Source organism: Bombyx mandarina, chromosome 15, assembly GCF_030267445.1.
Source record: "Bombyx mandarina strain Sakado chromosome 15, ASM3026744v2".
NCBI lineage: Eukaryota > Metazoa > Arthropoda > Insecta > Lepidoptera > Bombycidae > Bombyx > Bombyx mandarina.
The window spans coordinates 2702275-2728531 of NC_143221.1; the positions used below are offsets into that span (position 1 = coordinate 2702275).

Genomic DNA, 26257 nt, shown 5'->3' on the forward strand with positions numbered 1-26257 from the left:
AAATTGAGAATATATTAAATATTGTTTGTCTTTGTTAATATTTTTATAGTGTAGTCTTGGCGAAATTTGTGATTATAGAAGTATAAAATACAATCATAATAGTGTACAAACTTACAATTCCAATTAATTATAGTCGAATTTCGACTGCTGCGGGACCTCTAGTACATATAAAATTAGACGTTAATTCAATAAATGGTATGCTATGGTATGCAGGGATATTTCATAAAGTTTTTGGGAAAAACCAATTGAAAATTTTCGGTTTCACGTCATCATCCTTGAACATAAAACTGTATTTCAATTAATACATAATAAATACCTGGGAACAAATTAGGATTCCTTGTGTTATAGGTATCAGAGACTGATATACATACTTATATACGTTTAAATATATACATATACACATAATAAACACGCATACAAACAAACCTGTTTATTACACGAATGTTGGCTCAATCTGGGGATCGAAACCACGTCCCTTGAGTCAGTCAATTAAAACAATCGTATATAAACAAGTAGTAGTCCATACAGAAAAAAAACTGTTTTCCTTTAAAATGAATTGATTATCAAATATCAGGTTTTTGTTCAAATATACGTTCTATAAGTTTTAAAAACGAAGATGAAAGACGACAATATAATTTGCAATTTATCCAATTCTAATAGAAGATACAGGATGAAATTGATATCGCAATTGCCAACAAAAATGTTATATTGAGAATAATTCCGTTTCCCATTATTTAATAACTGCACATTTTTTTAATTAATATTTGCATAGCTATTTCATTTGCGAGATGAAGATATAATACTTTCCACACAATTAAAATTAAATTCAATAGCACTTTTGAGTATTAAAACAGATATACAATATGTCGTGGTTAACGACTTTTGGTAATATTAAGACGTTGTTTTGACTATTATTTTAAATGATGAAATGTTGTTTTGATAAATATCACAAAATGTAGGGTAGACTCCGTAACGCCACAGTATAAAATGGCGGTACGTGGACAGAGTCGTGGCATTCCGTGTCAGACAGTCATTCGGTCCGTATCGGACGGTCAGTCCGTCTCAGTCAGTGAGTCTCTGGCAGTCAATCAGTCAGTCGGTCTGTCGGTGTGTGGAACGAAACTGTCGGTTTACCCTGTCATTGTGAAAGTTGTGTGTGTTGAGTTTCAATAATTATTATTCAAAAATTGACTTTTTATAAACTGAGTTCAACCAAATACGAGTGATGACGGAAACTACCGCTCAGCCATCCCTGGCGCCGCGCCGACATATACAATATGCGAAATTAAAGGTGTTTCTTTGAACATTTGTCTTTTAGATCACGTTCACAATACAATTGGTCCATATCATTAATAATGCTTCTCAACAGTTGAGCTCACGAAGTGTTCGACTTTAGTAAGTGGTCGTAATTTATAGCGTTGACGAGTTCCACTTTATCGCCCGCTACGATAGATGCGCACTGAAATCTGGTATGCACTTCTGCGCGTTTATTTTTTAGTAAATACTGTAACGTCCACATTAATATTAGATTGGGAAACGATTTTTATGGATATTTATTTGATCATCAAATCGGTAAATAAATTTTGTAAATTTTAGATGTGATTTTATTTATTATACAAAATCATCGTGGCCATGGCGACCGAGCGGCACCCATAAATGATAGTTAAAAAAAAAAGTTTTATATTAGTCACGTTATTTTTTATTGCACTAGAGCTGAATGGAAGTCGTCGTGGCCTAAATGATAAGACGTCCGGTGCATTCGTGTTGAAGCGATGCACCAGTGTTTGAATCCCGCAGGCGGGTACCAATTTTTCTAATGAAATACGTACTCAACAAATGTTCATGATTGACTTCCACGGTGAAGGAATAACATCGTGTAATAAAAGTGAAACCCGCAAAATTATAATTTTCGTAATTACTGGTGGTAGGACCTCTTGTGAGTCCGCGCGGGTAGGTACCACCACCCGGCCTATTTCTGCCGTGAAGCAGTAATGCCTTTACGTTTGAAGGGTGGGGCAGCCGTTGTAACTATACTTGAGACCTTAGAACTTATATCTCAAGGTGGGTGGCGCATTTACGTTGTAAATGTCTATGGGCTCCAGTAACCACTTAACACCAGGTGGGCTGTGAGCTCATCCATACAACTAAACAATAAAAAAATAAAAAATAAAAAAATGAACTTACGACGCCTCTGTTTTAAGGTATTACAGATTAATTACAACATTAATGGCACCACACACGTCTAATCATGACATTCAAATATTGATGATACAACGGCAGTCCTACGTCACAAACAGTCAGGACGGTTGTCCAACCATTGAAGACTTCCAATATCTCACCACTAGCCGCCTGAGTTTGTCATCGGCTCTTCTCGGTGGGTCGCGATTCCGATCCGGTGGTAGATTCAGCGAAGCACTGCTTTTAGACGCTAGTGTTAGCAAATTCTCTCAGGTTGAGCCTGTGAGCTCACCTACCCGTCCGCGCGTTGCTGGAATAGTCTCTTAAACTACCAACGAAAAGGTAGGGAATAAAATCACCACCAGTAAAATACCTCAGTAAAGCGAATTTAACAAAAACAATTAAAAAAAAATACCTAATACCACTCTTTTGAAACATTCAAACACTTCTTAGATTTTAATTACCGTAATGATTATCTTAATGTCTCAGCTTTACGTCATTTCTCGGCAACGTTAGCGACGGAGGAACACCAGTCAAATCACGATTCACAACTTTGTAGAATCGAGGTCGCTAAGCAAAGCGAAAGAGCACAAAACGCGTAAATAACGTAAAAAAAAAAACGGCACACTTTAATTAGTGGAGGAAATGTTTAGATATTAAAACTTTAATGTATTTTACAGAATGTTGTTACGTTATAGGAAGGTTGATAAAAAAAATTTTAGTTTTTGATTGGTCTGGTTTTCAAATTGCCTCAAATCCTCTGATCACGCAGGAGCCAGTCACCGTTGACGCTCTAAGCACGTCCTTACGGAACGATCAGATCCAATAACCTTTGCATTAGACGTCTTCAGCTCTAACACTAAGAGCAGGCTAAGGGACCCCGGTAACCGTTCTCGTTCTCAACCTAACCCATAAATCAGCCCGCTGAGTTTCTCGCTGATCTTCTCAGCGGGTTGCGATTTTGATCCCGTAGTAGATTCATTCGCGAAGCAGTTGCTCTTGAGTTGTCAGGTCTCCTTTGGAGGCGCTCGGGCAGCTGTTAGAAAATTCCACCCCTCCTGGCTGAGCCTTTGCTCGCCCACCTGCCCTAGTGAAACCGGAAAGGCCTCAGGGCCACCAGTAATCCTTCAATCATAAAAAAATTAATTCAAATTGGTTCAAGTCCTGCCTTGTAATTTTCGCTCCATAATGTATGAAGACTTTAGAAGGGGGGGATAGTTTTAGATTAATATTACAAGTAAATCCCTGCTATGAATGAATCTAAAAAATACCCGTCTGTTGAAACCATCCAAGCCCCATTATTAATCGTCCTACAATGATTGACTTCCTTGAAGTACAAACAGGAACTGTATCAAGTTTCAACTCAATCACTTAAACGATCAACGAACGAATTGATCGCGAATAAACTCACAAATCATCCAAATAATTATAATATTAATATTCAAATAAATCCAATTTACTGGTGGTAGGACTTCTTGTGAGCCCGCGCGGGTAGGTACCACCAGCCTGCCTATTTCTGGCGTGAAACAATAATGCGTTTCAGCCGTTGTAATTATACTTGAGACCTTAGAACTTATATCTCAAGGTGGGTGGTACATTTACGTTGTAGATGTTTTTGAGCTCCAGTAACCACTTAATACCAGGTGGGCTGTGAGGTCGTCCACACATCCAAGGAATAAAAAAAAATTACAATACATTACATCATCTTAATTAATTAAACCAAGCTCTGTAGCTTGAATTAGCTCAACTTTTTCGAAGCTCTCGCTGTGGAACTTGCGTAAATTAATATCTGAGTTTGATCCCTACAGAAACAATTTTTTCGTTCATTCTATCCAAATTGTCGTCGTTGAGCAGAAAACGATTCAAAAAGTAAAGCTGAGGTTTTGTGTTTTCACTATTTGTTTACAAATACAAGGTTTCCTATACTCCCACAAGGCCATTGAGAAACAGACAAGTGCAGTTAGCTTTTCCTAAGTCCCACATTAAAAGTTTACTATACGCGAAAGTGTCGATTCTATTTTTCAAATTATGTTCAAAGAAACCTCAACTTTAAACTATGAAAAACCGTTTTTCCTAAGCGACATTCCATTGGGTGGCGCAGCCCGACAATCGTGTTGCTATTTATAGAACACGACACCTGTTCTGCAGGTATTCAAGAGAAATTTCTTGTACAGTTTCATGCTATGGCTGTAATCGCGAAACCATCGCGTTTTACTGGTTTGAAGCATCCATTTCCTAACGGATGAGACGGTGGACTCGTGTCGCAGTTATATGATTTTACCAGTTCTTCGAATATGTGCTTACATTACATGTTTTCGCCTAATGACTTCTGCAGTGAAAAATAAAATTCGTACAATAGAAAATGTAGATAAACCAAATGGCACCACTTTGTGACACCACATGCGTTGTCAATATTTTTAAAGTCTAGTTATTTAGCTTGGAGCTTTAAGGAATTCAGTCGGTTGTATACTATAGCCTTGATGAGCATACACTAGGGTGTAAGAATGACATTCTAATTGTTTAATAGGCTCAATTCTTTTCCAGATGCCAAAACCGGATTATTAATAAATTTCAAAATGCTAGCTCCAAAAAACTTAGGATGTATAATAATAATGGAAATTATCTCTAACTACGCACAATTTTAAATTATCAGTGAATAGAAAACTTCTAGCCGAAGTCCGAATTGCTCTAACGGAATTTGGAACTTATGCTTGCATACAAGTTCCGTTGAAAAAAGTTCGGGCCGTTGGTCTACCTAGCAAATGACATCCCCTAGGGGGAAGAAGTTTGTTTCGTTCGCTTCCAATTTAGTTTACTAATATTTGCTTTTCCTTTCCTCAATGCGTGTTCTATTTTCAAAATGTCGTTTTAGAAGTTTTCGTATTTCCAATGCAAAATTATTTCACCCAGAACTTAAACAAGTAACAAATACATGCATCGCTTACCTACATTAAGACACGGAAAATTTATCTCCGGCAGCTAGTTTTTTTTATGTTAGTTTGTTATCGTTACGTACAAAGGGCTGCGGCATTGATCTGTAATACGCGATGGTGGTATTGTTGTGATAATGATTTGTTTGTTTTAACTTGTTTTTGAGCACGTCCGATCGTTTTTGTTGTATCAAACAACTGATCCCTCATATTACGTAGCATCGGACGGTGAACTACAGTAGTACTACGAGACTCGGATCCGATTCCGATCTATCTGAGAACGTTTGTGTTAATACATTGTTAAAAATATAATCGATTTTTGTTAGCGTACCGTTATTTTCAATCGATTTTAAGAGACACGACAAAGATAAATTTCAATTACCCCCATATATATCATAATCTTCTTCTTCTTCTTTGTCGTTTCCTGATTACTGATGGTCGTGACCCTCTACTACTACTCGTCGTATATCATAAAGAAAAATGATAATATTACACGTCATTTCGGATCCTCCCGATCCACTAACGGTACTTTTAGGTACCTCAAGTCGGCTCAAGTACCCGTCTCTCGTCGACCCGTCGCTTGCGACGAAGGGCTCGACAAGTAAATTAACCCTCAGACACAGCCCACTGAGTTTCTCGCCGGATCTTCTCAGTGGGTCGCGTTTCCGATCCGGTGGTAGATTCTGCGAAGCACGGCTCTTGCTAGGGTTCGTGTTAGCAACGTCGTCAGGTTCGAGCCCCGTGAGCTCACCTACTAGTTAAGGTTCCGCTCATATAGCCTCTCAAGGCTATCAGCTTAGGTGGGAAAAAAAAAGAAGATAATACTAGCTTGTGCTTGACTTTGAATAATTTGTTTGGGAAAGTCTCGCGTGTATCCCTTCCATGTTTAGTATGTTAATGACATACACACATGCACATCTATGGTAAAAAGAAAAAAAGTTGTTTTTTACGCACGGTCGTCCGGGCCCAATTTAGTATTCCCTATTCTATGGGTACCAGAGACTAACATACTTACTTAGATACGTTTTTAAAAAAAAAACATATATAGATAATAATACCTACCCAGACAACATTCATAACACATATATTTGCCCGATGAAGGAATCGAATCCCCGACCCTCGGCGCAATAGTCAGGGACGCTAAGTATGTACCTATTGCCGAACCAGCAATCATACTAGTCGATCTTGTCAATTACAATGAAGAGTTGGAGGAGCAAACAAACCCATGGATACAGCGTACTGTGTTTCTCGCCGGATCATCTCAGTGGGTCGCGATTCCGATCCGGTGGTAGATTCTGCGACGCACTGCTATTGCTAGGGCTAATGTTAGCAAATTCCGTTAGCCCGTGAGCTCACCTACCCGTACGGGCGTAGCTGGAATAGCCCCTTAATAATAGATGTTTTGTAATTATTATTACAATTTTGTATATTTTTTTTTAATTTCAGGATAAATAGAATAGTATAAAATAAAAGTTACTATACAATGAGCATACGGTAAACAAGACAATTCAATTAAATCCAAATGATTCATTGTCTTGCTAATTTGCAAAAGGCTGGCACGAAATGATTACTAAATCGTGACCGATTGTGCGATAAAAGTATTATGTGTATGTATTTTTGTAGCTCTGTGTACGAGCAGTGTAAGAGAGATTAACGTAACTGAATGTTACGACAATTCTATATGAATACTGGTTACAGGGCTGTGCGTACCTTCAAATTTCTGTCAGTAATCTGGTTTTAAGGATGGCACAGTCTTCGTATTAAAGAATTCGTGCTTCTATCTCGAGATCGGTGATGACAATCACCTTGCTGTGTCTCTAGGCAGTGGCTATTTAGCATTAGGGAAGCGTTAGGAACAGCTCACCCATCGATGCAAAAAAAAGAAACAATAAAAAACATCGATTTCGACATCACGTCCTGCGGCTTCCATTCAAATTGGAGTAGTAGTAGTAAAGTAGTAGTAGAGTCAGTAGCCGAACTGTTGAAGTTGAAATCCGCACGGGTAGGTACCATCACCCCGCCTATTTCTGCCGTGAAGCAGTAATGCGTTTCGGTTTGAAGGGTGGGGCAGCCGTTGTAACTAAAACTGAGATCTTAGAACTCATGTCTCAAGGTGGGTGGTGGCGTTTACGTTGTAGATATCTATGGGCTCCAGTAACGATTTAAAACCAGGTGGGCTGTGAGCTCGTCCAACCATTTAAGCAATAATAAAAAAAAGATATGATAAGTATAAAAGAATTTTGTTCATACAATATCAATTTAGAATTGGGATTGTGGCGCATAAAACTAAAAACTATTCCACCGTTGCAGTTTTATTTTTATTTTTCCGAATCTTCTCTATTACGATGATTAAAAATTAACTGACTTTTTTGTATATACACCTTGTTCATACAATCATCCTCGCCATCTTGCTTTCTTCTTTGAATCTTTTTTCCCTTTCTTACCGTATTGTCTCACTCACACCTCAACGCTCCGTTCCACATTTTTTCATACGTTCCGTTCTTACCAATCTTGCATAAATATTTCGTAAACACAAGAAGCAACAAACTTCACACACGATAAAACTTCAAAATTTTAGAACAATGGAACGTTTCTTACCCAACTCCTACATGAAAGAACAATGTATTTGTTGATGCAATTTACGTCATACATAACTACAGAACTGTTTATGATGCCTGATACGTTGGCTTTCGGTGCCATATTCAATGAATAAAGATTAAAAACTACAAACTAAGACAACGCCGCGCCGGCAGTCATATATTTGTAATGAGGGTCGATTATGGGTCACGAATGTATAATGTATAATATATGATAAAATAAATAAATAAATGTTACATGTGGGTATACAGGAACTTATCTAGAAATGGCGATAAACATATCTATATATACTAGAGGTCCCGCAGTAGTCGAAATTCGACTATAATTAATTGGAATTGTAAGTTTGTACACTATTATGATTGTATTTTATACTTCTATAATCACAAATTTCGCCAAGACTACGATATAAAAAATATTGACAAAGGCAAACAATATTTAATCTATTCTCAATTTGACAACAGACATCAAGAACAAAAGTTTGACAATAAATAGTATGCATGCGTGTGTGCGTCAAATACATGGTATGTAGTGTGTGTAATGTTTTCTTTATTGATTTAATGTGTCTTTTATGCATTATTAAAAAAAAATATTAGCATTGTGCACTTCTTCTCTATATTCTCTATAAGTGTGGAAAATTTCATACTCCTCAGTCCGCGCGATTTTCGTAAAAAGGGATACAAAGTTTTTGCTTCACGTATTAATATATAGATAAAAATGAATTGCCGTTCGTTAATCTCGCTAACACTCGAGAAGGGCTGGACCGATTTGGCTAATTTTGGTCTTGAATTATTTGTGGAAGTCCAGAGAAGGTTTAAAAGGTACATATAAATATCAAAATGCGCGGAATTAAATAAAAATAACAATTTTGTTTTCCCTTTGATGTGTCCCCCGTCGGATGGATTCCTTTTGTTTGTTTAAAGTTTATTTTATACAAAAGTTTAGGTCTTTTATTTAACGATTGAAGCACTACGAAGTCTGCCGGGTCAGCTAGTTTAGAATAAACGGTATTGAGCTACCAATTGAAACCTAAATTAGGTTTTCATACTTATTTATTACAGCAGACCACCTGGTGTTAAGTGGTTACTGGAGCCCACAGATATCTACAACTTAAATGCCGCCACCCACTTTGAGATATAAGTTCTAAGGTCTCAAGTATAGTTACCACGGCTGCAGCACCCTTCAAACCGAAACGCATTACTGCTTCACGGCAGAAGTAAGTGGGAGGCTGATACCTACCCGTGCGGACTCACAAGAGGACCTGCCACCATCAATTGCGCAAATTATAATTTTGCGGGATTGATTTTTATTACTCGATGTTATTCCTTCACCATGAAAGTCAATCGTGAACATTTGTTAAGTGCGTATTTCATTAGAAAAATTCTGTATAATAAATTCTAAATAATAGTCTGTGTATAATTCAAATTAACAACATAGACCATCAATTGTTATCTGTGAAAACATAATATGACATATAAAACGAAATGACGCTTGAATTTTCCGCACTAAAGGTCGTCGTATTTCTAAGCACAACAAGCGATAATCAGACACAAGGGCGAAGGATTAATAGTGAGTAATTTACATCAGAACAGAGAGCCTTAGTTTTTTTTTTCATTTCATAAATTGTCACATTACTCTATTTTTCAAAATAACATACGTATTATTTACTACATAAATTATTATAATACGACCTTATTTCTGAAACAGATTGGACATTGGATATGTTATTTTGAAACGATGACGTAAATGTTGATCCGTAGACAATAACTCCAATTTTCAATGTACGCACATGAAAACTGTTCTCGTGTGCTGACATTCGACCTCATTATTTGTGTCTGTGAAGTGTCTACTCTCATATCTATTTCATCTTCATCTCAGCTTTCCACTGCTGAACAAAGGCCTCTCCAAACGATCTGCAGTGCGGCCGGTCCATTGCCGCCTACACCCAACGTGACCTAGCGATTTTCACTAGGCTTTCAGTCTGTCTAGTAGGTGGATAGGTGGTATATGGGTCCCACACTGCGCTTGCCCCTACATAGTCTCCACTCAAGAATCTTTCTGCCCCATTGGCCATCCGATCTTCGCGCTATGTGGCCTGTCCGCTGCCACTTAAGCTTGCTAATCCTACGGGATATGTCAGCAAATTTGGTTCTTCTACGAATCCCCTCATTTCTGACTACTGTGGTATCTATTTGTCAGATATATTATCGTGTAGATCTACCGATGACCACTATTTTTACGAGTAAATCCTTGTAAATACGCATCCGCTGTTAAACGATACCCCAGAAATATTCGATCCTCCATAATTATCATAATCATCATCAACCACGGTTTTGCACCGCTGAGGCGCTGAATATATACAGACCTCTTCCAATTTTCTAAGAATGGTAACTTTGGTATGATGAGATACTAAGAAGATTATTACCGAAAGACGAACGGGGATCACTGGTAATTCGAAAAAGTCGGGTTTGCATTGACATTTGAGATCTACAGAACCTGGTTTCTAAAATAAACTGTAGAACCATTGCCTCACATTTTGACACACTTGTAGGTCACATTCTCCACAGCCGTTATTGTTCGAAGTGTAAAACAAAACATCGGTTAAGAAATCAAGGAAACTGAATCATCAATCAACACAGCCTTTTATAAGGAAATTTGAACCCCAAATCTTTGTATTCAACGTCGTGGCGCGAATAAGTTATGAAATGTGTTTTTGTCCGTTTATATTAAGGATTTAAGATCGAAACCGTTAGTCAATTGTGCTTTTCTTTGTTCCTTGCACAAGGAAATAAGCTTTTTCTTAGGTATACCTACTTGAATTGGTTTATGCGAATGGTGTGTATTAACATGGAACACGCAAGCTTTATTTTTGTTATCACATTAACCTGACGGTGAGCATTCTCACTAGATCTTGTATACGAAGACCAAAAATGCTAAAGCCGTAAGCGGTGTGGGAAACATTGATCTCTGGACACGCACTTTGAATGAATGCGTAGATTAAGATAGTAAGTTTTTTTACTGGTGGTAGGACCTCTTGTGAGTCCGCGCGGGTAGGTACCACCGCCCCGCCTATTTCTGCCGTGAAGCAGTAATAATGCGTTTCAGTTTGAAGGGTGGGGCAGCCGTTGTGACTATACTGAGACCTTAGAACTATATCTCAAGGTGTGTGGCGCATTTACGTTGTAGATGTCTATGGGCTCCAGTAACCACTTAACACCAGGTGAGCTGTGAGCTCGTCCACATATATAAGCAACAAAAAAAAAAATTAAGGCTATAGTCTGCTGTATTGTAGATTTAATGGCAGTGTGGTAAAAAAAATGGTTCATAAACTCGTCACAGCACTTCTCCTGCAGAGCACATAGACAACAGAAGTCTCCATAGACGCCGTAGATTCCAAACAGACCGTGAGATCCAGATAATCGGTAATTACTCTTGTTCTGGTTCGCGTTTACCACTATCTTAACCATTTCTACCGCATAATAGCCATACTTTTCGGTTGAAATTGCTAACGTCGTAACTATGCAATTGAAACTTCAACCGGATTTTAATGTTGGCAATTAAACGCCAACCGCCTTACTAGGTCTGCCGTGAGCTAATCTGTACAGCAATAATACTAACCTTCAAACTGTAGCCTTTAAGATTTCATGATCAATATAATTTTAAACTTATCTGAATTTCGTATATGCGTGATACATACAGATATATGTATTATAGACAAAGCTTAGCTCTTACCAAATTATCAAGTTATAAACTCAATTAATTCTGTTAACATAAGACACTACTAGCATACAACAACTATTTAGATTAGGTATATAAAAAAACGAGCATATTAAATAGATCTGTACTAATTGCTTATGTTTGCGAATGACGTATTTATGTATTCAGGATTTAGCCCATAATTCGATATGGCAAGCATTTTACAATCGTGTTACGAAAACTACTGAATTTATTTACATAATAAATAATAAGTTTTATTTGTTGTATTACGTCGTTAGCCTTCCGTTGTACAAACACGTTCTCAAATGTTTCATGTTTGACAGAATTCGAAAATACAGCTATGTAATAACGCATGTATAAAAAGCAATTGCTGCGTGTATGACTTAACATCACTAGAGAATGGCTCGACCGATTTGGCTAATTTATTTTTCATTGTGTTAGATTTTATTAACTGTTACTATTCTATAGCTGTCTTCCACAAGTTATTTGTGAGTTTGAGGATTTGATGCTAGTCGGATCGCCTTATGCTATTGTGATAACAGTATTTGAAGCATTTGCCGCGTTCCGTAAAATAATAACGATTCCAATAATAGAAAATACTTTAAAGGATCTATAATTTCCAGAGTAAGTTTTCATCAGAAAATTGTTCATTAAATCTTACATATTCAATTATTGATTATAGAATATGTATGCTCTGCATTGAAATACGTTATTAATATGAATGCCATATTATTATTATAGGATCAATTTAGCTGTGTGCTTGAATAAATTGAGTTCATTGCCAGCGTTCGCAACACTGGAACCACTCGACAGTCATCGGACGTATGTGTGTTAATATTTGTGATGTGGACAATTATGCACCCCGCTACTGGGAACACGGGACGAAGGGTTCGGCGAGTAAACTAACCCACAGACACAGCCCACTGAGTTTCTCGCCGGATCTTCTCAGTGGGTCTCGTTTCTGATCCGGTGCTAGATTCTGCGAAGCACTGCTCTTGCTAGGACCAGTGTTAGCACACGTCCGGTTTGAGCCCCGAGAGCTTACCTACATGCTAGGGCAACGCTAATATCGCTGTGATCAACCCTCAGACACAGCCCACTGAGTTTCTCGCCGGATCTTCTCAGTGGGTCGCGTTTCCGATACGGTGGTAGATTCTGCGAAGCACAGCTCTTGCTAGGGTTCGTGTTAGCAACGTCGTCAGGTTTGAGCCCCGTGAGCTCACCTACTAGTTAAGGTTACGCTGATATAGCCTCTCAAGGCTATCAGCTTAGGTAGGAAAAAAAAAAGCTGTGATCTTTGGTTTGTAATCAACTAATGTGTGCGGGGAAACACCGTTAACCAAATTCGGATACAACTACATCGTTAGGCCGATACATACTAATACATGTTCCGGTTTCCTTCACAGGAATCATTGTCGGATTGGGAGCGGGGCTTCACCGAGCTTCAGGCGTCAGGAGCCGCCGGCCGCAAGTGGAGCGCGCGGGCTCCAGCTCACGCACAAGACACCGCTACCGACCAAGCAGCGCCCGCCAATAACAACACTGACGCTTGTAAATTGCTTGTGGTAAGTATTAGAGAGAAAGAGAGATAGAGAGAGAAAGAGAGAGAGAGAGAACATTAAAAAAACAGTCAACAAGCATATACATTTGTACAAATAGGTGATCTTATCGCAAAAAGTAACAATCGTTTAATTTACAAAAAATTACAGAAAGATATAGCAGTCAATATAGATGTAGATATTACTGCATTGCCAACCAATCCTACCACTAATTTCACTAGCAATAATTCCGATTCGTATTGCTATTATAGGTCCATTGGCTAATGACCAATTACAGTATCGTAAGGGCTTGGTATAACTCCATGTTCCGAGTCATAGTTTCTTCTCCTCCTTAATAATTGGATAAACTCGCGATACTTTTTACCTCTGTGGTAGTAGCTATGATAGAACACAAGAACACAAGATCGTTTGGAACCTCTGGGTCTGCGGAGGGACTTCGGTTCCCTCTGTATTTTGTACCGTATGTTCCATCGGGAGTGCTCTGAGGAATTATTCGAGATGATACCGGCATCTCGTTTTTACCATCGCACCGCCCGCCACCGGCGTAGAGTTCATCCATACTACCTGGAGCCACTGCGGTCATCCACAGTGCGTTTCCAGAGATCTTTTTTGCCACGTACCATCCGGCTATGGAATGAGCTCCCCTCCACGGTGTTTCCCGAGCGCTATGACATGTCCTTCTTCAAACGAGGCTTGTGGAGAGTATTAAGCGGTAGGCAGGGGCTTGGCTCTGCATTGCTGCTGGCATTGCTGAAGTCCACGGGCGACGGTAACCACTCACCATTAGGTGGGCCGCATGCTCGTCTGCCTACAAGGGCAATAAAAAAAAAGATACTTATATCTTCCATCTATGGGTGGATGGTATTTTCTTATGGGGTCCAGAATGCACATTTATCACCTTTTTTTTTTTTTTTTTTTTTTTCACCTTATAAACCCAATTTTTTTCACCTTATAAACCCAATCCAAATCCCTAAATTCTCAGTGATATACATTTTTATGGTCGATTCATTTTTAAACACGTAATTTTAGGACGAAACCAAATGTGCACTTGGAAATACATATTAAGCATGTTTTCTTCAAAGCTTATGCTTTAAAATTCGTACTGTATTTATGTTTTGCTTACATTACTTCTTTTAAATTATTCGCTTTTCGTCTGCTCGGCCCGGTAATTGTGCCAAGTGGATACCAGCCCGAAGGAGATACTTGACTTATCGAGTGCCCGAACGCCGGGGTTAATTGATGTTAAACGCCCCATGCGTATTTAAATCCGTTATAATCGGGAACATGACGAATCGCCCGCCGGAAATGTAAGCTGTATTTATCGAATGTTCCGTGAATAGTGTATTAGACTAGGCCACACCATTGCGGAGTGTAAAGTAACCATGGCGGTTCACGAATGTTCGAAGTTGTTAATTTATATATTTATAGGCAGAGATAAAACAGTTTTCCCGTGGGGATCCGGCTAAATTCCGGTGCGGATCCGGCTAAGAATAGATCCGCCCCCTTAGAGATGAAACAGTTTCGTGCCTTTTTCTAGCCTCTCGCTGTTTTTTTTTGACGATAACTGCTTAATATCCACACTGGTTTGGTCTATAGACGCCGAATGCCAAAAAAGAAAAGGCCCTTTTGTTGGCCTTGTTTTCTTTTAGCTATGCCTTATTACGAGTCCACATTCTATAACAAACTTCGCCACCGATTACCATTCCAACATTTTCATTCCAGTACGTGTCTGATGCGAAGAATCCAGCATGGCGTTTGTCGTTATGCGGTGGGAACTCGGTGGCCATCGCTGCAAGAGCTGGAACGAAGCTGCTGCCGCCGAAGATCAAGATAGTCTGGAATCCACCAAGCTCGCCATACCAACATACAGAGAAATTACGTCTTGTGGTTGCCGCTGTTTATAGTGGTGAGTTTTCAATTGATACACTAAACATCAATCTTATTATTATTTTAGTCCTCAAAAGCATCTAGTAATACTTCATCGGGTCATTAGTTTGGTCAGGTTGTCAACGCGCGTTTTTCTGTGAAGGGTTAACCATTATCCAGTGCAATTGAAGGGTGGGGCAGCCGTTGTAACTATACTTGAGACCTTAGAACTTATATTTCAAGGTGGGTGGCGCATTTACGTCATAGATGTCCATGGGCTCCAGTAACCACTAACACCGGGTGGGCTATGAGCTCGTCCACCAATCTAAGCAATAAAAAAAAAATTGCAACTAGAACAAGACGAAAATACAAGAATAGAAGGCGTTTTTTAAAAATCAGTTCTTCATCTAAGAAAATCTTATTTCAGGAGCTGTCTGCAGCAATGAGTCTCAGTTCGTATGTGGCGCAACGAATCTCTGCGTTTCTTCGTATTTGGTCTGCGATGGAGTCCGCCACTGTCCCGGCGGAGAAGACGAGGACCCTAGTGCTTGTTCTCATAGACGGGACCCTCCCCTGCTGGAACTCCTCAGGAGGTTTGCTGCCAGAAATCAAGAGCTGCTCGGTCTGGACCAGCCTGAAGGCATAACGAAGCCTTCAGTCATAAGTGAGTGCCAAATTGAAACAAGACATATGAAATATCTTTCAATTTAGAATTTAATTTATTTAAAAAAAAAACTTCAACCATATATTTAGATACATAATTGTTTAGAAGACGACTATGCGCCATAATTATAAACAAATCAATTCTCTTATATATAAAAGATCATAGTTTTTACAACCACCAACTTTTGATCCATCTAATCGTGACCTTCTCACATTAACCGGCGCAAACCACAAAGCTTCAAAGACGAATCCGTACCACAGAACCAAGGAAATACCAGACTGCACATGAGCATCGAAGTAACTAAGATATATCTCCGACGACATAAACCTAAAAACCCTCAGGTCCCTAAACGAAAGTAACATTTCAGATGTAACTGATACCAGGCAATCTGAAATTTTCAGTGAAGATCAGTGAAAGTGAGAAGTCTTCGAACGCGTTCATGGAGTTCGCGGCTGCTCTGAAGCCGTACGGACCTTGGAGCTACCTCGTGGTCGGGATGCTGGTCTGCGCCACCATACTCATGTTCTGTCTCGCTTGGGGTGAGTTCACACGTCTCTGGCACATCAATAGAGGACGTCTTCTTGTTACAGGCTCAGGGTTATGTATGTCCAATATGGACTGTAGCTTCGCAGGTCTAGAATCGGAGATTTTCTACGCGACCTCTGTCCTACGAAACAATCGGCCTTAAGAACATCAGGTGGACTGAACACATTGCTCGTAGAATACGATAGTAATAAATGAAGACGTAGGCAGTGGGTGGACCTCCCATAAAGTAGACCCACGACCTGTTGAAGGTTGTGGAATGGCGTAGTGTCCAGCCTATATGCAGCAGTGGACGGGCGGGCGGGCTGAAAAATAGAAGAACATCAGTATATACAGAAATTAGAGTACCAAATTAGTGTATTGGTTTGATTTTTACTGGTGGTAGGGACGTCTTGTGAGTCCACGCGGGTAGGTACCACCGCCCTGCCTATTTCTGCCGTGAAGCAGTAATGCGTTTCGTTAAGGGCTCGTTAAGGGGCAGCCGTTGTAACTATATTGAGACCTTAGAACCCATATAATCATTACAGACTTAATTGTATTTAAGTTTCTCTAATCTTTTATTTGAAAGTCGCGTAGACTTTATAAGATCTAATGGTTTCTGGGTTGGTGGAAAATCGACCGCCTTGAACAAATATGTAAAGAGCTAACTATACTTGAGACCTTAGAACTTATATCTCAAGGTGGGTGGCGCATTTACGTCGTAGATGTCTATGGGCTCCAGTAACCACTTAACACCAGATGGGCTGTGAGCTCGTCCACCCATCTAAGCAATAAAAAAAACAAAATACTAATAAGTTTATTATATTCCAGAATGTTGCTGTAAGCGCTCCAAGCCTTCAGATACCCCCCTCAACATGCCGGCCTCGTGTATCGACCTGTCACCGACCGTCACAGTGACGGCTGCCTCGCAACAGCTGTTCACGCAGCCCCTGCCCCCAACCCCTCCCGAGTACGAGCCGCCACCGTCGTACGCCTCCCTCTTCCCCAGAGCTTTCAAATCATCCCCCACTCCGGTACCGCACTGCTCGCACCAAGAGCCCCCGGATTGAAATGTTTAGTTTATCAAATTTGTAGGTTACGTAGGCAGCGGAACAAGACAATTCGCTATTAATTTTCTTGTAAATAGCTTTAATAGTAAATCTTATTCCAATAAAACTTTTGTATTCGTTTTTTTTTTTTTTTTGATTAGTTATTTTTGCAAAAGTTTTCGAATATAAAAATATGTATTTACCATTCAAAGTATAATCAATCTAAGTTAAGTTTTATAATTCATAGTTCACTTGATCTGTCATTCTTTACAAGTAAAAAAAGCATTCTGTTGGAATACATACTGTAGGCGCGCGAGTTCATGTCCATCCTGAGGAATGCGGTAGTGCTGTGATCTAATTAATTATGGTAAATTCGACAATAACTACCGATTTAGTCAACAGCTGTCAATTTGGTGTAATGTAACTTAAGGTAACTTTGCAATTTATGAAATAAAATAAATGTGATAAGTAATTACTTGTTTATTTCTAATAGAGAAAAATATTTTTTAAATTTCAATTCAATCACTATCGAATGAAAAGACAACCGACAGATCAGAGTCGGAATCAGTATGTATCTTTTTCCAGTAGGTTTTTTTCTATCTGAACTTGTTGGAAGTGGAGTAGTCATAGTTAAAGAACACAATAGCGTTAGCGTAAATTTTCGATATCGATAAACGCGCGTCACAACCGTCAGGACAACACTCGACGTCAGAGAAATGCGGGCAGGCGGGCGAAGGGGGGGGGGGTGAGCTGTCCCCGAGCGTCGCCTCTGGCCCCGATGGATATGAACTCGCGCGCATACAATAGGTAGGATCAACCCAAAAAATTCAAATAAGTAGGTCCAATAAGTGTCTTCATTTGAAAAAATAATAATATAAAGGTGTTGTCAGCCTTAAATAAAACATCAATGTGTTCATGTGTTACAATCGTTATATATTGTAAAATATTAAATTCGAGTCTTTTACTAGCTGCCCAGGGACCAATGTAACTGTCAAATGGTTTCTGAACTGAAGTTAATTTTAACAGAACTGAATCCTATCGAAAATAAATCCATTAATGAATTCGGTAGGAGTTTTGTAAAAAAAAACAAGAGGTTTTGAGCTTTGTCATTTATCTCTTCATACCTTATCATTAAGTTATTAAGTTTACCGGATGCTTGCGTGTTTCTTGTGCATCTGTGTGACTTCTATTCGATTTTATAATGTCTTTGATATTTGTATTAATACATACGTTTCCTAAAACTGTCAAAACAGGAATGTTGTCAAAACGAAAAATCTGGTTTTAAATTAAAATTTTAAACTTAGCAAAACATTTTTTTTTTGGCGTCTGTCCGTTTTCTGTAAGTCTGTTTGTAAGTTGCGAACTATTTCGTTATTTTGACATTATCTACGACAGGTATTCATTAATTCAGGCAGTAGTTACACTAGCTTCAACAGAAGCCAATTTTTGTATCAGCTTCTTTCTTATATCTTAAATACTTTCTTAGATGAACTAATTTATATTTAAAATTTCGCCTATCAATATCCTTAACTTAAACATATTTTTTTTTAATATTTCAAAACTGAATCCACAATGACACCTAAGCTGCGATAAAAAAAAAACTACACGCTAATAATCTGTATCCCTAACGGAACCGAAAACTAATTTTTAAATTGGGAATAATTATTTATCATTTTAGTAATTTCATATTTCGAACCGATACCCCGTGACGTAACAGATCAACGACCCCGCGAGTCAGCTGACTTGCATCTGCAATACAATGAGTTCGATTCAACAAAGCGTTACAACTATTTCACGACTATTTTTAAGTGCTTTTTAAGACACCTTATTCGAAATTATAAACAATTTCGTCATTTCCAATAACATTTTTAATACAGTAGAATAAATATTAATATTAATTCAATTAATCTATCCTGCGTTGTTTCTTATCGATTAAAATACTATAGGTCCGTTATCGAAATATTTTTGTCGGATCAATAACCTTTCATCATGAAAGTAACACATGGAATCAGAATACCTGTCCTGGTAAAACTGGAAAGGCCTCGAACCAACAGTAATCCTATCTTCATAAAAAAAGGAATCAGAATGTTGAAATTAATTTTGTTTAAGTCAAAAGAACATCTTGATTGTGATTCCACATTTTTTGGTGACACTTCGTATAAAATGTATTGATTTATTCCATAAAAATGATGAAACTGTTAGAATTTCGAAAAGTGTTAAAAATAATTTATTTCTCAATTTTTAAATTAATGTGAAATTTTCGATAATAGCAACACATTTCACGGATTTACAGATTAATGTTCTAAGACGCAAATCAGTTTTTTAATGCTTTACATACTTCGTAAGCGTCTCTTAGTGGATTCCAAAATCATTTAGATTAGCAATAAAACTGCCATTTACCAAGGCTTTCAGCAGTATGTAGCTGTAGAAGTTCTACAATTCATCGAAATTATTACTTACATAAACAATGAATAAAATGAATAATTAATACACATTTAAATATACAATAATATAAATAAAAACATAAATACATGTTTAAAAAATACTTTTTTATTCTCGCTCCTAAAAATACCAATGAACGCAGGTAACATTAAATTTTGAGTTTTATTGAATTACACGAGGATCATAAAATCTACAACGAATTTGAATAAAGTTGATGAGACCCCTAGAAGTAATAAGTAATCATATATTTTAAGGAGTTTTATTTGTGTTTATGAAGTAAGTGATGTTTATAATAATATTGTTTGGATGAACGTGTAGACGTGAGTGCTGTAACTAGTCCCATAGGAAATATATAACCGTGCAGACAAAATAGTCTTGAAATGAAATAAATTATCGGTCCTGTTTGACGTCACAGCAATATATGTGAAAAAAGTGATTTATAATAGTGATACTAATTAAAAATATATTTATTTAAAGCATTTGTGTTTTATTTTTATTTTTGTTCTGATTTAATGTATTGTTATATAATTGTGAAGAACAAATAACCAATTGACGGTTCTAAGCTCATAGTAACATGTTTGGCTACCGTTACGCATCGATTATACACGTTGCTTGGATGAGTATTATGAATGAATCATATTATTATGTCATTACAAATTTACTCAAGTAATATCCACTTATCGTTTCTATCAGTACTATTTCTTTGAAGAATAGCATCGTACAATATATTCGGTACAATACAAGTATCATGCTTAATTAGTGGTAGTAGATAAGCTTGCAGAGGTATTTATAGATTTAAAAAAAATCGAGTTTAAGTACCTAGCATAGAGTAGAAATTATCCTTCTCTGATAGGGTAGCACTAAGACTGAATAACAGTTGTAGGTACTTATTAAGCCGAATTTACATTACGAAATTAGTGGCGTGAAAGTAATTTCGTGACATTAGTTTTACCAACAGTTTCACGTGTAATTTAATACTTTCGTAATGCATGCATTAATTTCATGCATTCAAATTAGTTTCGTGCGCTACGCGATTTTTTGGTGAAATTAGTGTCATGCAACTAATTTCATAGTGTAGACGCGACGTGAAACTAATGTCGCGAAAGGGCCTGCGCTGTGCGGACGTGTGTATTGTTAGTTCGGACGCGCTTTAAGCGTTGAAAATGGCAAACCAACGATGGAGTACAGATAAAAATATAGATCTTATTAATGAATATCAATGACAAGGGTCCCGAAACACCTACAGTAAAAAATCAAAATTATCTTCACTCATTCGAAAATAGTTTTTATAACTCTCAGGATCTTCATCTGCTAATTCAGAGACTAACTTCATTGCACCTAAATGCCTTCTTGTTGACCATCCTCGAATCTACCAACTTTTTTTTTCTTGATAGTCTTTTTTTAAGTTTATAGGTATATAAGCATTTCTTTAACTACATTGAATATAGCAAATTATAGCTTTGATGCTGAAGGCGCCATGGTTACTGCGATACTGTGGATTTCGCGACGCTAATTTTTTAACGAAATTACTTTCGCATATATCGAAACTACTTTCGTGAAACTGAGCTCAACATGCATGACACTAATTTCGTAATGTAAACTAGGCATTAACTCCATGGAATAACATAACAGACATTACAATAAACGGTGCATAGAATACAAAAAAAAACAGTAATGATAATGAGTGTTATGACAGACTTTTGGCGGGAACGTGAGAAGTGAAGATTGAATTGTTTTATTTTGTATATTTAGTTTTTCTTCAGGCTTAAAACTTTAAAATTTCATAAATGTGATGAGCGGAAATGAAATAAAGACCAATGAAAAAGTCAAAAAAATAATCACCTTTCACTGAGAATTTATTTCCTCCCATCTTATCTTTTTACTGGTGGTAGGACCTCTTGTGGATCCGCCCGGGTAGATACCACCGCCCTGCCTATTTCTGTCGTGAAGCAGTAATGCGTTTCGGTTTGAAGGGTGTGGGTAGCCGTTGTAACTATACTGAGACCTTAGAACTCATATCTCAAGACGTATGGCGGCATTTACGTTGTAGATGTCTATAGGCTCCGGTAACCACTTAACACTAGGTCGGCTGTGAGTTCGTCCATCCAACTAAGCAATAAAAAAATTAAAAAAGTGTTGGCCGCTAGTTTTTCATACACAGAATGCTTAAAACCTCTTCGCCTTTCCATCTGGAAAAATGCAACTTCTCTCTAAGAGTTACGACATTGACACTTGACGTTAGCTTACATATACTTTTTTTGACAATCACCAAGCTAAATAAAAAATAAAAATATAAACACTAGAGATTAGAGTCACATTTTGTGTATTATAGTAAAAACAAATGTAAATGTAGATTTAACAATGCCAATTCATAGAAAACAATTGTCACACAATGTAGTGTAAATAAAATGGATACAAAAACGTAACAGTTTATATTGTATATTGTATCCAGTATGGAAGAAGATAACAAGAATTCGTTTAAAGTTTGTCGTGTTTGTTTGGGATGTTACCCGAGTGATGATTGCTTGTCATTGTTCCATGTAGAAAACGGTCGCGCGATATCTGATTTGATAATATCAATCGCAAAAGTAGAAATAGTTAAAGGTGACTCCTTACCCGACTGTATCTGCAACGAGTGTTTTCACGAACTTGAAAAGGCTGTAAAGTTCAAACAAAAATGTGAACATTCCTATTTCACGTTAATCAACGATACATTTAAGAACCCTTTGATTCCGAAAGTAGATATAAAGGAGGAAATTTCATTTGACAATAACTATGAATTTGATACATCATTTCATGAAAACAGTGTTGAGACAGAATTTGAAATTGAAGACAAGAATATTAAAAAGAGCAGAGCCAGTGATTTGAGTTTAGGATGTCATGATTGTGGAGAGTTGTTTAAAAGTAAATGCAAGCTGAGAGTACATTGGAAAAGGGCCCACCAGAGCAACTATTTAAAGTGTGAACGATGTAAACGTCAGTTCAAATCATTTAAAGCATATCATTTACACAAGAAAATAAGTCCTGCTAGTTGTACTGTGGCCAAATTCATTAGGATTGAGGGCGAAGGTAAAAACCGCATGTTCTACTGTAAGGATTGTGATTATAAATCGATCAGAGTTAAAGATATGATGAATCACTACTTATGTCACAGTGGTGAGAGACCGTTCACATGTTCTATATGTTTAAAGACATTCACCCAACATAGTTCACTTAGCAGTCATCAAGAAAATGTCCACAAGCTTTATAAAGTAGAAGGCACTTGTCATGTATGCGGAAAATACCTTAAAGGTCGAAACAAGTTCTACAAACATTTAAAAGGTCACTCAGAAAAGAATCAACAGTGTGTAATATGTAATAAAATATTCAAAACGAAAAAAACATTGAAAGTGCACATGCAAAGGCATGCTGATATTAAAACGTTGTCATGTGAAATATGTGGATCGAGATACTACACTATATCAGATCTGTGTAACCACAAAAGAAATGTACATTTTAAGGATAGCAAAGTTTATAAATGTGATTTATGTGAATACGTAGCAAACAAGAATGAAACGATAAAGAAGCACAGAGCGAAACACACGGGTGCTAACATACCGTGTTTGGTATGCGGAGTGTTTTTGGAGAATGAAGAAACATATCTTCTGCATCAAAAACGTCATACTGATAAACAATTCCAATGCACGTTGTGTGAGAAAAGTTTCTACAGGAAACGATATCTTAATGATCACATGAGAAAGAAACATGGACACGGAGAATCTGGACCAAAAGCTCTTACAAAAAAGATACAAGTAAAAAGAGAAAGCTCTGTTATCATACAATATGAGGATATTAATTCATTATCACCTACTGTGATAGATTAGGGTTTTTTTGCAGTCTGGCAGTGAAATAAATGTTTGATTTGAAATAAAATGGAGTAAATGTTTCTTGGGGAAAGTTAGTTTCTAAAAATAAAATATAATTTCAAATCTTCCCTCTATAAAATGCTTTAAGTTATTTTAATATTTACATTATTTGGAACTCATGTGCAGAGCATAGTTTGGTAATTATTGGCAAAGAGACTTCCATTAATGTTGGGCAGATAAAGCATATTATGTCAGTATGATATAGATGCAAAATGTTATTAAAAGCCTGAGCAGTTATAATAGCAATATGTTAATTTGAATGTTAACCAAAGAATATTAGTGATTGTTTCGAATGCAGCCAATTACATTGCACTGTATATTAAAATATTGATTCTTTTATTGCTCTGGTTCGGAAGACATCTGTGGATAAGCAACATATGGAGTGCGAGGCAGCTAATTGGCTCTGGTATTAGGCCGCCTATGACATTGAGTACCTATATAATATTCATTACAATCGGCTTTGCATTACTTAACCATACTTGCATCTAATAGCAAAACTCAACACTTTATTTTCTTATATGGAAATTTTTTATTTTAGTTAGAACATATTATTATTAAAGTTGGAATTAATGAGAAATTGTGTACATATTAGCATTTAAAAAAGAAAAAAAAATTATTTACAACACTTATTTAACCTAGTTAAACTGCTTTTTTAATTCAAGATTTTTTAATTCATTTTTGATGATGGTTTTAGTAAATATTTAATTATTTTCGTTTAAGGTATAAAGTACCTATATTTTAGTGACATTATTTATTAACATTTTAATTCACAAAAATATATACATATTAGGTATTTAATAAAATAAGATTCCTGAAAATAGGTTATCTGAACAAAACATTTGTTAATTAAAAACAATAAAACACTTAAATGAAACCCAAACTGTTCTTTCTTTATTGTTACCTTACCACAGATAGGTCACATAGTCAAGTTATTGAGAAATGGGGAAATATGATGGACAGGTCCGAAGAAAAACTTATACGGGGGACAAGTTGAAAAACTGACAAAACCAACAAACTCAACAAAGCAATGATAACCTAGCGTAGCTTAAACTATGACATGCGTTTTACATTGGTAAAAGGAGTGAAGTATCTTGGGTTGAGAAATTTAGTAAGATTTTGGCGCTATCTTTAAAATTTCACCGCTTGCTATGGTGGCGCCACCCTAATTAATCGCTTTTCAACAAACAACTTTTCACGCACAGTGATTGTGCTCCATACTTTAGAAGGTATCCTAACTTTTTAAACACATACGTCATAATTTACTTCAGTTTGTTTCTCCATATGGCCCAGCCATTTACTCAAGGACTTGAACTGCTAGTGTAATGTTGTACCTACTAAAATTATGAATAGAAAAAAGAAATTTAAAAAATCGAGACTATAAGCATGAGCAGGGCCGGATTTAAACTTAATGCCGCTCCTGGGCACGGAAAAAAATCCACCCCAATACTAGAATTTTACCTAAACTTATAATTTATATATTTTATAGTTCAAAATTAAAATAACTAATTAATCGCGGGAAATGTATCATATGTCTTAAATTCCAAAAACATAAATAAATATTTGTTTTTTTTCTAACAATTATAAAATTTGACTAAGGGTGGCTCATCATTATATTACATAAAGAAAACTAATTAAATTTCTTTAATTACAGAAAATAGAAAAATCGATTATTATTTTAAATCTCCAAGGAAATAAATTGATTAAATCATTTAGATTATTAATTTTTACCTTTTAATTTAAAAGTGCAAAAATTATAATTCACAAATGATGGATGAATTGAATTTCTTGAATTATTAATTAAAAAGAAAATGATTAATTATTAGAATTAATTAATTATATTGAGCAATCTTGATATGACTAAAAAAATTTTTTTTACTTTAAAAAATTTGCCGCCCTAGGCACTTGCCCCGACTGCCCCTAGTGTAAATCCACCACTGAGCATGAGCATCGAAAAACAGATCTTAAATTGCCATGGGACTGTGGCGTTAGCCATCATAAAACACAAGATATTTGACAGATACGACTTCTCAACATGAGCTTGCATTTAAACAACTAACCACTTAACACCAGGTGGGCTGATCGATCGTGGGCCGATAAGCGGGCTCGTCGAACTCGGCACAGAGTTAGACGAGCAACCCAGCCCATGCATCAGCCCGCAGTTTCTCGTCAGATCTTCTCAGTGGGTCGCGATTCCGATCCGGTAGTAGATTCATTCGTAAAGCAGCTTTGAGATGTTAGGTCTCCTTTGGAGGCGCTCGGGCAGCCCTCCTGGCTGAGCCTTTGCTCGTCCACCTGTCCTGGTGAAACTGGCCACTAGTAATCAATTATTCACACTTCTTCATCTTTTATGAGGACAATTGGCTACTTGCGATACCGTTGTTGCTAGTGTCGAGTGTGATTTAGATACGGTGATAGATTCAGCGAAGCACCGCTTTTGCCAATGCTAATAAACTCTCAGGCTGCGTCGGTGAGCTCACCTATCATCTTGTGAGTCCCTTAGGTTACCGGACAAATTAGGAGGAAAATTGATTAAACGAGATCTGAAAAAAGATGTGACACATATTCCGGTTAATTTTGAAGTTCTCCAAGTAGAACGTAAAAAACGGTATATTTATTTTAAGCCTATCAACCTACAAAGCCCCTGCGACACTGAATTAATTTCCGTTTCACTATTGTATTTGACTTTTGACAGTTCGCGTGTAAGCAGTGTTGTCACAATGATTTTCTAAAAACATTTCACTTTTGCACTTTAATATAAACATATTCATTTTTCCTCCAAGGCTTGTCAATAATTTTATATAATTCACAATAATATACTTAATTCAAAGGT

At 37.1% G+C, this 26257-nt stretch overlaps 2 protein-coding genes across 2 annotated transcripts in view; both read left to right on the top strand.

The window, feature by feature from the left end:
* The window catches only part of LOC114242594 (uncharacterized), a 96712-nt gene extending 78323 nt beyond the window's left edge, over positions 1 to 18389 (top strand). The window contains exons 3-7 of the mRNA XM_028173813.2: positions 12827 to 12985; positions 14702 to 14885; positions 15273 to 15509; positions 15911 to 16048; positions 16863 to 18389. Coding sequence (XP_028029614.1) covers positions 12827 to 12985; positions 14702 to 14885; positions 15273 to 15509; positions 15911 to 16048; positions 16863 to 17101 — 957 coding nt within the window. The 3' untranslated portion in view covers positions 17102 to 18389. The remainder of the gene's footprint in view (positions 1 to 12826; positions 12986 to 14701; positions 14886 to 15272; positions 15510 to 15910; positions 16049 to 16862) is intronic.
* Positions 18390 to 21751: 3362 nt separating this feature from the next.
* On the top strand, positions 21752 to 24307 carry LOC114242663 (uncharacterized). The gene has a single exon (XM_028173914.2). The coding sequence runs from the start codon at positions 21976 to 21978 to the stop codon at positions 23383 to 23385; it is 1410 nt and encodes a 469-aa protein (XP_028029715.2). The 5' UTR covers positions 21752 to 21975; the 3' UTR covers positions 23386 to 24307.
* The last annotated feature ends 1950 nt before the right edge of the window (positions 24308 to 26257 follow it).